Genomic DNA, 14,184 nt, shown 5'->3' on the forward strand with positions numbered 1-14,184 from the left:
AAGGATAACCCTCTTTAATAATAATTACCAGCCTAGAGGCTTGGGGAGACGGTGTGGGCAAAAGCACACAGGTTCCAACCCAAGAGAGCCTGGAACAATGCAATTCCCAAAAATGGCCACTAGATGGCAAAACAGTTCTGTGCACAGATGTTCTCAAAGGGATGGGGTGAAATTAAAAAACGGATCAGTACCATACAGGGAATATAGCCAATATTGTATAATAACTATAAATGGAGTATAACCTTTAAAAGTTGTGAATCACTATATTGTACACTTGTAACTTATATAATATTGTACATCAATTATACTGCAATTAAAAAAACAAAACAAAACAAAACAAAAAAATGGATCGGCCAGAGTGGCATCTGTAGGGAATTCCAGGAAAGCTGGAGCCACAATGGCTAGATTCCAATGGCCCTCCTGCCCTCTGAGACAGGCCTGGATACTCACACGAGCTGCAGGTACTTGAAGGTGGACAGCTGTCTCGGGACCAGCGTGAACTGATTCCCATCCAGGTAGCTACGGGAGAGAACACAGCAGTTAGCGCAGCCATCTCGGCCTTGGGCAGAGCCCGGTGCAGGGAGAACCTTCCCCTGCAGCCAGGGCCTTCTCACTCATTTCCTCTCCTACATGTACACTACACAGTTGGTCCTGAATCGCTAATTGGAGGAGAAAACACGGACATTTCTTAGGCCATTTGGGAAGATGCCACTGAAACACTTGGTAAAAGCCACTGAGACGTGAAGCCTCCTGTGGCTTCCTTCCCGAGCCCCTGCCTGGCCCTCTCAGCACCCTCCCTGTCGGTGGGCACCACAGGCTCAATCCTGGACCCCCTGGTCTTCCCTCTCTTCTCTCCAGCCTTCTTGGCCAAATAGGTAATTTGTAATAGGCTAATACCCACCTGCCAGGCCCTCAGCAGCACCCAGGGCCCCCCTGTACCTGCTGGCAAGGTGCCTGAGGCTGGCCCCAGACCCAAACATGCCCAAACCTAAGCTCTGTGTTTTCACACCCACACAGGCTTCCCCTGACTGCATCAGCACTACACTCCATGTTCCCAACCATCCAGGCTCAGGACCCCGAAGGTGACTCTCCAACTCTCTCTGCAGTCAGTTCTGTGACGGACCCGGCTTCTCCCACCCACTGGTCTCTCATCATTCGCAGAGCTTGGGATTCGAAATGCTGTGACCTGCCCTCCCTCCCCCATGGCCACCAGCCATCCTTCCTAAGCTGACGGGAGCACCGGGAGCTGCAGCCCCACCGAAGGCAGCCTTCAGGATGCCTTGTCCACCCCCCAGAGGTCCACAGAGCACAAATCAGGGCTTTACTCCCCCGACCCATCACCCTGCATCCTACAGAATGACTCCCGGCCCATCTCCTTCCATCCTCTCAGCCTCCCTTGTCAACAAACCCAGCAGCCCCATTTTACAGCTGAGGAAACTGAGGCTTAAAGTCTCTGAACTTCAGCATCCTCAGTCAAGGGAGCCAGGCTGTCCTGCCTATCCCATTACTCCCAGGGTTGCTAGGAGGCACCAAGGAGAGGACAGGACATAAGACGTTTACAGAAAACTGGGTGGGGAATGCAGCAGAAGAGTCACAGGACAAGGACTGCAGTGGTTGGTGTGCTTGTGAAGAAATACCAGCCTTGCAGGTAATGAAAGAAATACAAATGAAAACCTCAGGTGATCCGCTCAGGGAAAAGAAAAGCTCGGGGTTTTCCCTGGTGGCGCAGTAGTTGAGAGTCCACCTGCCGATGCAGGGGACGTGGGTTCGTGCCCCGGTCCAAGAGGATCCCACATGCCGCGGAGCAGCTGGGCCCGTGAGCCATGGCCGCTGAGCCTGCCCGTCTGGAGCCTGTGCTCCGCAACGGGAGAGGCCGCAACAGTGAGAGGCCCGCGTACCGGAAAAAAAAAAAAAAAAAAAAAAAAAAAGCTCGGCTACGGAGGCCTGAAGGGACCAATCCCAGGAGCAGGAAGAGTCAGGGCCTGACCCAGGCCTTCCCTTTGGAGGGGTCTGTCAAAGAAGCCTGCTGTCCATCCCGCTGTCTGCCATACACATTTATACCCACGTGCCCACATGGGCTCGGATACCAAATCCAGATCAACAAAGAGCACCAAAACGCCAGTGTTGATGGGGCATGGGAGGGGGAGGGGGAGCAAGAAGGCTCTTTCCACACACGGCGGGCGGGAGTGCAGAGGAGACAGCTTTTCTGGAAGGTCATCAAGAGTCCCAACAATGCACCGCTCTCCGACTAGCAGTTTCGCTGAAGGGATGCTCACCTCAGCGCTATTTATGAGAGTAAACAAATTGGAAGCTTAAATACCAACAAAGGGGGATTTGTTATATAGATCACAGTAGATTCACGTGATGGAATATTATGTGGACAATAAAAACAACTTTTGTGAGCGTTCTCATGAAGAAAATGCTCATGAGATGATGTGAAGTGGGAAGAGCAATGTAATTTCTTATTTTAAAGTCAGAGCTTAGTTTAACGGGATGAAGCACTTGCCACGGGGGACCCCTGCCGTCAGGTGACTGCAGAGTGGGGGGCGGTCACAGAGAAGCTCAAACCTCCTTGGAACCAGTGTCTCCTGCAAAGCCCTAACTCCAAGCGCCTGCCAGCTAACATCTGCTTTCGGTCGCCCTCTCTTCCTGCCACCAGGCAGGGGTTACTCACAGCTCTGTGGCATTCTTGGGGATGCCCTTGGGCAAGGCCTGCAGGTGCTTGTTGCTGCATCGGACCACGGTGTCCAGGCAGGCGCACTCCTGGGGGCACTGCGGGCGGGGCAGGCAGCCCCCCTCCTCCTGGCCTGGGGAGGAAGGCGTGAAGCCACGTCAGCGAGGGGACAGGCCTCCTCAGGGCCTCCTGCAGCCAGGGCCCAGCTCCAGGGCACCTGCGGACAGTGGCCCCGCGCTGACACCACCTTGTGCACCAGTAAGTCTCCTCTCAGCTGCACCCTTCCCCCACCAGGGGCAAAGCCCCTTGGACCTGTTTTGAGCTTAAAATAGGTCTTGTATCCATCTCTTCCACCTCAGCTCTGAGGCGGACCCAGGCACTGCAGAGAAGGAGGATGGCAGCCACACCATTTCTTGAGCACCTACTATGTGCCGGACACTGTATCGAACGTAATCTCCTTAACGTATGTAAGAGGAGCAGCCATTACCCCTAGAGTGTGAGCATCACGGGGACAGAGACCTGCACCTCCTTCTCTGTTCACTGAAGGAGCCCAGCACGGAGAGCAGGGCCTGGCACACAGCAGCCTCCAAATTAGGTCAGTTGAATGAAGGAATGAAGGAACTTCTATCTTACTGAGATCTGGAGCATTTAAACAGCTTGCTCGGGTCAGAAGGCTGATCAGAGGCAATTCAGGGTCTGTACCCAGGTCTGGCTGGCACACAGTCTGAGCCCCTTCTGTCCCACCATCTTTCACAGATTCAATAAATAGTACTGAGCGCCCTCTGTGTGCCTTCCTTCCTTCTGATTGGGTGCAGGAGGGGCGATAAGGACACCACCGTCGGAGTTGCTAGGAAGCAGGTGACAGGGACTGTTGGTTATGGAAGGCGTCTGTGTGGAGGTGCCGCGTGATAAGGATGAACTCACTGAATCCTCACAACATCTCTCTGTGGATGTGCTACTATCAGCCCATTTTAGAGAAAAGGAAACTACGGACAGAGTGATTAAGTAACTTGCCCAAGGTCCGCCAGCCTGGAAGAGGTCCCGCAGCCTGGAATCCAAGCCAGCTGCCTCCAGAGCCTGTTCTCTTGACCACTACGTCCTACTGCCTCTCGGCAGCAACACCTCAAAAATATTCCCATCCTTTCACTCCTAGGAAGTTATTCTAAGGGGAAAAACTGAGTATATGTACAGAGAGTTATCTATCAGGATGTTCCTGGCAGCACGAGGCATAACAACAGAAGTTTGGAAGCACGTAAATGCCACGCGATGCCTCCAGACAAGGGACTGTCATGTTGAGAAGGTACACGGGCAGTACTGCAAGACCCTACATGTGTCATACGTGGGCACGAACACTCAGCAAAGATCCAGGGGGCCACACACGGGGTGCTGACAGGAGTCACCTGGGGTGGGGAAGTAGAAAGAGGGACTCATCAATGAGCTTTTTATTCTCCTTCTGGATTGTCCGTTATTTGGGGTTTTGTTTTTAAGGAAATAAAGATGCCTCACTTTGTAAGAAGAAAAATGAAAAGAAACTGCTTCTTGGAAAAAAATAATGCTTTCAAAAAAAATACTTGATGGCATCAGAAAATGTCCAAAATACATAGTTCAGGTTTTTTTTTTAAAAAAAGAAACTGTGATATAAAATATATATGTGAGAAGTATGGAGTTTTGTTTTGTTTATTTTAGAAGTTCGAAGCCAAACTGCTCTTAGAGAATCCATTGATTTTGTTTAGAAAAATACCCTGTCATTCTTGGCGTGAAAGCTGAAGTTCCCCACCCAGCACCCCCCTCACTGGCTTGGATGGGCCAGGCTGAGAGCTGAACTGCCCCCTGGAAGCAGACTGGAGAGAGGACAGGAGGGGCTGAAGAAGGGGGACCCAGGACTGGGCAAGATGCAACCTTGTTCTGTCACCTTCGGTAAAAATCTGCTTCCCACAGCTGCCTGTGTGAATGATGCTCTGGGGGCTTGGGTGGAGAATGGAGGGACGGGCTAGATTCTGCAAGGGTAGGGAAAGAAGGAAATGGCCACAGGAGAGAGATGGAGGATTCAGGGGAAAGAAGACATTGGCACAAGAAGTGACCCGCGTGTGGAGGAAGGGGTGCCCCCTTGACAGTGTCCTGTTGCACATTACAGACAGGCTGAATCCACTGTCTGGAGTGCTTAGGAATAACCAGGAGGTAGGTCTCTGGGTTAAACGTACTCACATAAAGAAATTACACTAAAATGTTAACTGTGATTTTCTCTGAGTGATGGGCTAATAGGTAACGTTTATTCCCGTCTTTTATCCATATTTTCCCATTTTTTAAACAATAAGCACATTATCGCTCTTATAATCACACAAAGAAGACCCCACCAGGCAGAGGCAGGCACAGGACTGAGTAGGTCTCCCTGCTCCTCGCCCCTCCCCCTCCACAGAGCCTCCCCTCCCCAGGGGACCCCTCCTCTCTGGGGCATGACCTCTCCCCATCCCCCTGCCACCCGGGGGGCCCATGAGTTACCTTCCTCACACCTGAAGTCGGGGACAGCCACGTCCTGCAGGGGAATCTGCCGCAGGAAATCCGGGCTCTGGCATCGCGGGTTCCCTGTCACGACCCTCCTCCTGCGCAGCCAGTCGCCCAGCCAAGCCAGCTGGCAGTTGCAGTTGAAAGGGTTGGCCAGAAGGTTTCTGGAAGAGGCGGGTGGTGTGACCACGAAGACACCCACCAGACTCAGCTGTCCCAGCAAAGCCGGCCCCTGCTCGCCACCCAGCGCTCCCGGACAACCAACCCACCAAGAGGCAACATTCTAACGTGCAAGGACCCAAACACCCTGAGTCTTTTAAAGTGACCACCGGAGAAGGCCGTGTCCTAAGGTGGTGGATGGGCAGGGCTCCGGGGTTCAGTTCGGATGGCTGGTGCCCAAGCCCCAGGCCCGCCTGCCCTCTGAGGCGCACTTACAGCGTGGAGAGGGCTTGGAGGGTGTCAAAGGCGCCGGGGGAGATGGTGGCGATCCGGTTGTCATAGAGCGAGAGGAGGCGGACGCTGCGCAGACCCGTGAAGCTGTCATTGTGGATGCAGCTGATGCGGTTGTTCCTCAGCATCCTGGGAGCCGGGAGAGGAGGGGAGAGTCCGTGCCGTGCCCTGCGGCCATCTGCCTGCTCTGTGCTTTGGCCGCCAGCAGCCAGTTCACAAGTTCTCCTCTGGGGGCACTGAGCCACGGAGAGGGGAGCCACAGCGCCAGGATTCTACACACCTGGGCTCCCCTCCAGGCTTTCCCTGCCTCTGAATTGACGGCCTCTCCATCCTGCCCACACGGCCCCCATGCCGAAGACCATCACCCTCACCCCCTGGGTGCCCAGAGTCTCCCCAACCTCGGACCACACTGCATATCAACACCTGAGACTTTCCTAAAACTTAAACCCGGCCATGTCGCTCTCCAGCCTGAAGTCCGTAGCAGCCTCTAAACTGTCCACAGATGTTTAAACTCTTTACTGTGACATGTGAGCGCCTGCCCAACCCAGCCCCAGAGCAGCACCTGCCCGACTCCCCAGGGACGGACACACCCTCCACTCCTCTGTCCTTCAGGCCTGCTGCCCAGGCCTGCATCCCCACACCTTTCCCCGGCTGGATCTCCTTCTAGAATGACCTTCTTCCTCATTTATAGCTGCCAAAGTCTCTGTTCATCCTCAAACATCTGGCTCAATTCCCTTCCCCAAGCAAAAACAAAAACGAAGCCTGACACAGAATAGGCAATTCACAAAAGAAATTAAAATGAGTGAACTAGGTGAGGGAGATTAAAAGGTACAAACTTCGTTACAGGATAAATGAGTCACAGCATGAGATGCACAGAAATAAATAAATAGCTTATGAACATTCACTGAAAAATGTTCAAATCAAGGACATTTAAGTGATAGTGAATCTTTGCCTGCCAAATTACAAAATAATTAAAAATAAAATAATAATAGTAAAGTCCAGGGTTGGCAGGAGGGTGGGAGGATGGGCACTTTCATGCACAGCTGGCGGGAAAACGACTTGGGACCTGCCCAGAGTGCACCTGGTGAGATGTGGCAAAATCCCTGAAAGGGCCCTTCATGCTTTTACCCCACAGGTCTACCCTTAGGGATTTATCTTTAAGGTAATAACCCCAGATGAGCACAGAATTTCATAACGAAGATATTAATCACAGCATTGCTTGTAATAAAATTAGAAACAGCCTAAATCTCTAATAATTATCTAATATATAATCTTTCAAAATGATGTTGTAAAAGAAATCGTAAGGATACATAAAGACACTCACATTCTGTTTAAGGAAAAAACAGATTACTAAATAAAATGTATTCTAGGATTCCATTAAAATATATCTGTGTGTTTGCATGCATGTATGTGGGTGTACGTGTGTGTGCGTGTGTGTGTGTGTGTGTGTGTGTAACTGGAAGGATAGTTGTCTATATCAACAATTAACTGTGGTCAGTGGAGGGGTTACAGGCATTCCTTTTCCTGTGCCCTCACCATCCTTCACATGCTCCTGCAGGCCCACGGCACCCTCTTTCAAAGAATACTAGGCATGTATAAAAAAGAATGAGGCAGCCCTCTATGAAGAACCTGCCACACTATCTTTACAAGTGAAAAAAAAGCAAGCTGCAAAACACAGTGCATAATAAATCCCCTTGTGTAAAACAGACAAACAAAAACCCACAGGGAATGCCTCCATGCATTCATTTCCCTTACGCCATGACACGTGCTCAGAAAATAAATCTATAGCCTTACTGCGGGCTGGGATTTAAATCCAGGCTGGTGGCTTCTAGAGGTGATGTCCACAGTGTAGCCACTAGCCACACGTGGCTGTTTATACTTAATTAAAATGAAACGAAATTCAAAAGTCAGTGCCTCCGTAGCACTGGCCACATTTCAAGTGCTCCATAGCCGCATGTGGCTACCAGATTGGTCAGTGCGGATGTGGGATGTTTCTGTCCCTGTGGTGAGTCTGACAGGACAGCACTGTCTATTGGACGCTCTAAAGGTCTACATGATCATCTGAAGAGCTAGTGCTGCCTGGACAGAGAGAGGGGCTCCTCTCCCTTCAGCGTTCACAGAGGGGTGGATGACCCCAGGATCCCACTCAGTCCTGACATCTGGAGAGCTCTGCCTGGGCTCTGAGTCATGGGCTCTCAGAATCCCAAGGATGGTGGGAATCCCTCCTCCCCCGCCTGCACCCACTTGAGTCACCTCTGCGAGGTCCCTGCCACTGTAGCACCAGCCACTCCTGAACTGAAAACACGTGCTATGCTCTTGCAGCCTGACCACGGGGCGATGAGAGGGGACCTCCGGAAGGGCCCACCTCCCCATCCCTTCACCCGCCATCGACCCCCCACCCTGGGGAACCAGAAGGCAGCCCTCATCACAGTGACTGACATCTGATGACTTGGCGTGCTGCAGCCAGGGTCCTCAGCCGCGGCCCCCTCAACTCCTGCAAGCTGGGGCCAGGGAAGGAGACTCCCACCCTCGCTCTTCCCTTCCCTTTAACGCAGACGCCCACGCTCTGGCTTGGCTTCTGCCCACCCTGCTCCCCGGCCACACACTCACAGCGTCCTCAGGCCGTCCAGGCCCCGGAACATGCCGCTCCGGATTGACTCCAGCTGGTTGGCGGTCAGGTGCAGCTCGCTCACTGAGGCTGCGCCCTCGAAGGCCCCGTCTTCAATCTCTGACACCTTGTTGTTGCTCAGATTGCTGGGAGAGGATTATGGAGTTCAGGACCCTTTTCCTGCACCCAGCTCCCATGCACGGGAGCCCTGCCCCCGACAGGAGCTACCCCACACCCAGAATTTCCCCTTCCCATCCTGACCGGCATCCTGACTGCACCGTCCCGCCAACGGGTAACTCACATTTTCTTCAGATGGGTGAGTTTTTTAAACATCCCAGTGGCCTCCAGGATGGAAATCTCATTGTTGTTTAATCGTCTGTAAGAAGCAACGAAGGGAACTTATACATCCATAAATGACAGACGTTAAAGTATCTTCCAAACTGAGACCATTTGGGACTCAAACAAAGGGGACTCCCAGAAGAATTTCTCTGGTGAGATGAATTGATCCTATTTCAGAAAAGGCTGGACCAAGAGCTGGGGGGTGAATGGGGATATTTTAACATGAAAAATGCCATGAACTTTACATACATAAATGACAGGCATGTGTAGGTATCTGTGCACATGCATATATATACGTGCACAAATTTATATTTTTAGAGAAAGAAGAAAAATAAAAGAATGGCTTAGGCTACAACTTTAGCTGATGGAATCAGGTCCCCACAAAGAAAGCAAAAGCATGATTGAGAGAAGCCGCCCTGGCTCAGGCTGGCGACCTGCCCCGCGGGCCAGAGACTGCCTCAGCAGGGCGTGTGGGACCAGGAGTGAGAAGCAGAGGGACCACTTCCTGCTGGACCCAGCAGCGGGCATGCTCCCGAGGTGGGGTCTCCAGTGGTCCCCAAATAGAGCTGCGACAGAGGAAAACCCGGAGGAGGGCCGGGAGGGTCCGTGGGAGCTGGGGGCAGGTGAGGGCGTGGTGCGGCTGGGGGCTCTCACAGCTCGGCCGTGGCCTGGGGGATGCGCTCAGGGATCTTGGTGAGCTTGAGGCCGGAGCACTCCACCATGCTGGCCTCGCAGCGGCACTTGTGGGGACAGACCACGTCGCTGTTGCATTCGCTGTTCAGCTGATAATCCTCTGTGCCTGTGGTGAGAGGGCAGGGGCCAGGGGCGGAGGAGTTCCAAGCAGCCCTGCCCAGCCCAGAGTCTCCCGGGCCTCCCTGGCCTCCCACTGCCACCGTCCCACCCAGGCCGGCCTTGGTCCCCCCTCTTACCTGGAATGAAGTACTGCTCTTTGGCTGGGGAGAGAAGCAGAAACACTACACTGCTGGGATTGTCCAGACCATGCAGGAACAGCCCAGGCCTCAGCCCTGCTGCCCAGCGGAAGCTGCCCCAGGAACCAGGCTCGGGTCACAAACCAAGGCCCCGGAGCCCACCCACCCAGCCCCTGTGTGAAGGTCTTGCTACGAACACAGATATTCCTGGCCCAGGCTGATGCAGGGGACAGCACCACACCCAAGTAAACCTCTTCCAGGGAGCACCAAAACCACGGGAACGTTCACATACAACGGCACAGGTGAGGATGGACCAGGATCCGGGCTCAGAAGCCGACCCACACTGTCCCCAGCCAGTTGCCGTTTCTGCTGCCCCAGAGCCTGGAGGAGGCAACCATCTCTCTGAGGAGGGTTCCAGGCCTCCTGAGTGTCTTAAAAAGCTTGAAAGAGAACTGTCCTGGGAGGAGAGGGACCTCGGTCCTTGCCTGTCCTCTCTGGGGTATCTTCGGCAAGCGCTACCACCTTCCCAGGCCTCAGTAAAACAAGGGGTGGGAAACTGTAGATCCAAGTCTACACTGTGGGCCCGCACCCTCCAGCGTGGGTCCAAAGTGGTCCAGGGCACGCTTGTTGGGACCATCCAGGAACATCAGAGAGTCCCTGAGCAGACTGAAGGCGGGCAGGTGGGCGGGCAGGCGGGCAGCTACCTGAGCACCGGAACTTCTTGCTCTTGATCTGCCCGATGCGCTTGTTGGCAAGGCGCCGGGGGCTGGCGCAGCGGGCCCCGCTGGTCTCGATGGGGTTGGTGCGCAGGAAGTCCGCCAGCCACTTGAGGTTACAGTCACAGATGAAAGGGTTCTGGGCCAGATGCCTGTCCAAAGGGGGCGGATGGGAGATCAGAGACAAAGCTGCACCGTTGTGCTCACCGCCACCTGGATGGGGCCTCACTGCTTGCTCGTGGCCAGAGCCCACCGGGCCTGGGGAGAAATGCGCCACCTGGGGACAGCACCTGGGGGTGCCCACCACCTGTGGAGAAGTCTTACCAGAGCCTGGCAGTGGGGATGGAACTCCACAGCCTGGAGCTTCCAGCTGTCCCTTCAAGCCTCACTCTGTCCCGTCTCCTTCTACTCACCTGTCCCTCCCTCTGCCCTGTGACAAACAGGAGTGGAGGCAGAAGCAACCCAGAGACCAGCCAGGGCACCCCCGTCCTTCCAAGGGTGAGGTGATGGAACGGACATTAGAGCCCAAGACCTCAGCATCCAGCGGCCTTTGGACCCCGCCGGTGCCATGAGTCCTGGACTGTCCCCTCCCTGTGGCTTTGGGCGGCAGCAGCCTCTTTCCCACAGCCTCTGTCAAGAAGGGGCTGGGGCCAGGGTGGCAAGGCTGGGCCTGCAGCTGGGGTAGGAGGTCTCAAAGTGCCTGCTGCGGCCCCTCAGCTTTCCATGGAATCTCCGTTCCTAGCCCAGGCCATAGGGGTTGCCCCCTCTTGACCATTCTACAGGCCGTCTCTTGACACAGGGAAACTCAGAAAGCATTACTGAGTAGCTGCTTATTGGGGAACCACTCATATCTTCTTGCCGGCTCCCTGTGTTACCCACAGGATAAGTGTGGGGTGGGGGCAGCTCACAGGTGATACTAGCTGAGGGAACCCGGGTCACTGTAAGTGACCACAGGGCTGTCTTTCCCATTGGCCCTGACTGCCCTGCAGGCTCAGACCAGCCACATCTGAACCACCTAGCAGCCGGCTTGCCCACCTGTGTCTGGGCCAGTGTGGCACTGAGTGCCCTGCTTTCTACACTGAGACAGCCAGGGAAAAGAATCCAGCACCTGTCCTGACTACTGTTCCCAAGAGCCAATGCTTCTGCATGGGGCCAGCTCAGAGGACTCGCCATGCCATGGCTACTCTTCCTCCATCTAATGTCATTAATTCAAGTCATCTACATATTGGCCTCAGCCCAGGCTCCTGCTAGGGCCACACAGCTCTCTCCAAACAGAGGCACAAGCCCTTGCCCAGAGTCTGCGCTCAGCTCAGCTCAGACCTTGACCACTCTCTCTCCATCCATCCCCTCCTGGGCTCCACCCTCTGGCCACTGGTCAGTATGCTTGGTGACAGTTTTCCCTGCCCAGCTGTCCTTGCCACTCCCCTTTGGAGCACCCACCCCACTTTCCTGCCTGAGTCCTGGCTCCTCTCAGCTCCACCAGGTGGGCCAGGCCCCTCCCACCCCTTCTGCATCCCGTTGGATGGTTTGTTACCCCGATTTAAACTGCCAATTTGCACAGCGACGAAGTGCGTGCTGACTCCCCAGGGCAGAGTTCGTAGCTAATCTAAAGTACACCAGGATTCAGGGATTGCTCTGGGATCCTTCCACCCGCCCCATCCACATCTATTTGTGCCTTAGGACACAGCCTCTGCCTGAACGAATTGCTTCCCTGTATCACAATCTTGGCAGAAAACTCTGTTTAAAATCAACTCAATTATGTTGTTCAGTCACGTATTAAAATGTCCAAGGGGTGCAGAGTAGAATACATCCTTTTTAAGAACAGGCTATTTTTGTCAAAAGCAACCTACAAAACTTGAATCACCCACAGAGGCAAGTGGCTTCTGTATAAACTTAAGTATCTGACATAAAGTAGAATTTTTAGAAGGTGTAAAGAGCAGGGAACTGGGGAGAGAAAATGCTCAGGAGGAAGAAAAAAATCTGCTTGGGAAAAGATAATTATGTTAAAGGCACACCCAGAAAGAGGCCGCACATGTGGCCAGACAATTATCTCCATGCACGTTTCTGATAGTGGAAGGTAGAAGGGGAGACCGATTCCCAGTCTCTTTCTTGGATTAAGCATTAAGAAGTCACAACTAAAAATCTTTTGGGCAGATACTCAACATCATTAGTCAAATTAAACCCATAATGAGCTACCACTTCAAACCCACTAGGATGGCTGTAATCATAAAGAAAACCGATACCAAGTGTGGGCAAGGATGTAGAGAAATTGGAACCTTCATAACATTGCTGGTGGGAATGTAAAATGTAGAGCCACTTTGGAAAACAGTGGCAGTTTCTTAAAAGGTTAAACATAAATTTCCCATGTGACCCAGAAATTCCAAGAGAAATGAAACCCTTTGTCCTCACAAAGATGTGTAAGAAAATGTTCACAGCAGCATTATTCATAATGGTCCCAAAGTGGGAATGAGCTAAATGTCCAACAGTGAGGAGGGATAAACAAAATGTGCATGCAATGGAAAATTGTTTGGCAATAAAAAGGAACAAATACTGTTATTGGGTTGGCCAAAAAGTGCCTTCGGTTTTTAAGTAAAAATAAAAGACACATTTTTCATTTTCACCAAGAATTTATTAAACAACGTATTCACCCTTTTGTTCCACTACCTTCTGCCATTTTTCAGGCAACTTCATAATTCCACCTTCCCAAAACTTTTTATCTTTGTGAGCAAAAAACTGTTCCAGGTGCTTTTTACAATCTTCCAGGGAATTGAAATTTTTTCCATTAAGAGAATTTTGTAAAGACTGAAATAAATGAAAATCCAAAGGCGGATGAATCAGAACTTCCCCGCCAAGCTGTAACAGTTTTTGCCTGGTCATCAAAGAAACATGCGTTCTTGTGTTATCCTGATGGAAGATTATGTGTTTTCTGTTGACTAATTCTGGACGCTTCTCGTCGAGTGCTGCTTTCAGTTGGTCTAACTGCGAGCAGTACTTGTTGGAATTAATCGTTTGGTTTTCCAGAAGTTGCTCATAATAGAGGACTCCCTTCCAATCCCACCATATACGCAACATCACCTTCTTTGGATGAAGACCAGCCTTTGGTGTGGTAGGTGGTGGTTCATTTCGCTTGCCCCATGATATCTTTTGTTCCATATCGTTGCACAGTATCCACTTTTCATTGCCCATCACAATTTGTTTTAAAAACAGAACACTTTCATTACGTTTCAGTAGAGAATAGCATGCGGAAATATGGTCAAGAAGTTTTTTTTCTCTTAACTTATGTGGAACCCAAACATCAAAGCGATTAACATAACCAAGCTGGTGCAAATGATTTTCAACGCTTGATTTGGACATTTTGAGTATGTCGGCTATCTTCCTCGCAGTATAACGTTGATTGTTCTTAATTACTGTTTCAATTTGATCGCTATAAATTCAACCAGTCTACCCAACCGTGGAGCATTGTCCAGCACAAAACTCCGCAAACCACTTTTGACACGTTCGATCAGTCACAGCACCTCCTCCATACACTGCACAAATCTTTTTGTGCGTTTCAGTTGCTTTTTTACTTTCTTGAAATAATGAAGCACAGTATGCCAAAAATGTTTTTGTTCTTCCATCTTCAATATTGAAATGGCTACACAAAAATTCACCAATTTTGATAAGTTTTTTAAAAAATGCACGCTGATATGACAGCTGTCACAATACAGTCTAACAAAATTGTTTCGAATGAAGTTAAAGACAACTAAGCGCTACTAGAGCCATCTTACGGAAGACACCGAACGCACCTTTTGGTCAACCCAATACATACTTGCAATATGAAGGAATCTCAAAACCATTATGCTAAGCAAAAGAAGTCAGTCACAAAAGATATATCACAGAAGTCCATTTTTATGAAATATCTAGAAAAGGCAAATCTATAGAGACAGAAATTAGATTAGTGCTTGCCTGGGGTTAGGCTGGAAATAG

The 14,184-nt window shown here is 51.6% G+C and overlaps 1 protein-coding gene across 1 annotated transcript in view; it reads right to left on the reverse strand.

The window, feature by feature from the left end:
* The window catches only part of SLIT1 (slit guidance ligand 1), a 58,926-nt gene that overhangs the window by 31,356 nt on the left and 13,386 nt on the right, over window positions 1-14,184 (reverse strand). Inside the window, exons 10-18 of the mRNA XM_089897983.1 lie at window positions 10,207-10,370; window positions 9,503-9,526; window positions 9,228-9,372; window positions 8,536-8,610; window positions 8,237-8,380; window positions 5,612-5,755; window positions 5,174-5,340; window positions 2,675-2,807; window positions 451-519 (exon numbers count right to left, since the gene is read on the reverse strand). Of these exons, the coding sequence (XP_089754109.1) occupies window positions 451-519; window positions 2,675-2,807; window positions 5,174-5,340; window positions 5,612-5,755; window positions 8,237-8,380; window positions 8,536-8,610; window positions 9,228-9,372; window positions 9,503-9,526; window positions 10,207-10,370 (1,065 nt within the window). The remainder of the gene's footprint in view (window positions 1-450; window positions 520-2,674; window positions 2,808-5,173; window positions 5,341-5,611; window positions 5,756-8,236; window positions 8,381-8,535; window positions 8,611-9,227; window positions 9,373-9,502; window positions 9,527-10,206; window positions 10,371-14,184) is intronic.

This window comes from Delphinapterus leucas, chromosome 16, assembly GCF_059928025.1.
Source record: "Delphinapterus leucas isolate spDelLeu-1000000601 "Yukka" chromosome 16, BTC_Dleu_Yukka2, whole genome shotgun sequence".
Taxonomy (NCBI): Eukaryota; Metazoa; Chordata; class Mammalia; order Artiodactyla; family Monodontidae; genus Delphinapterus; species Delphinapterus leucas.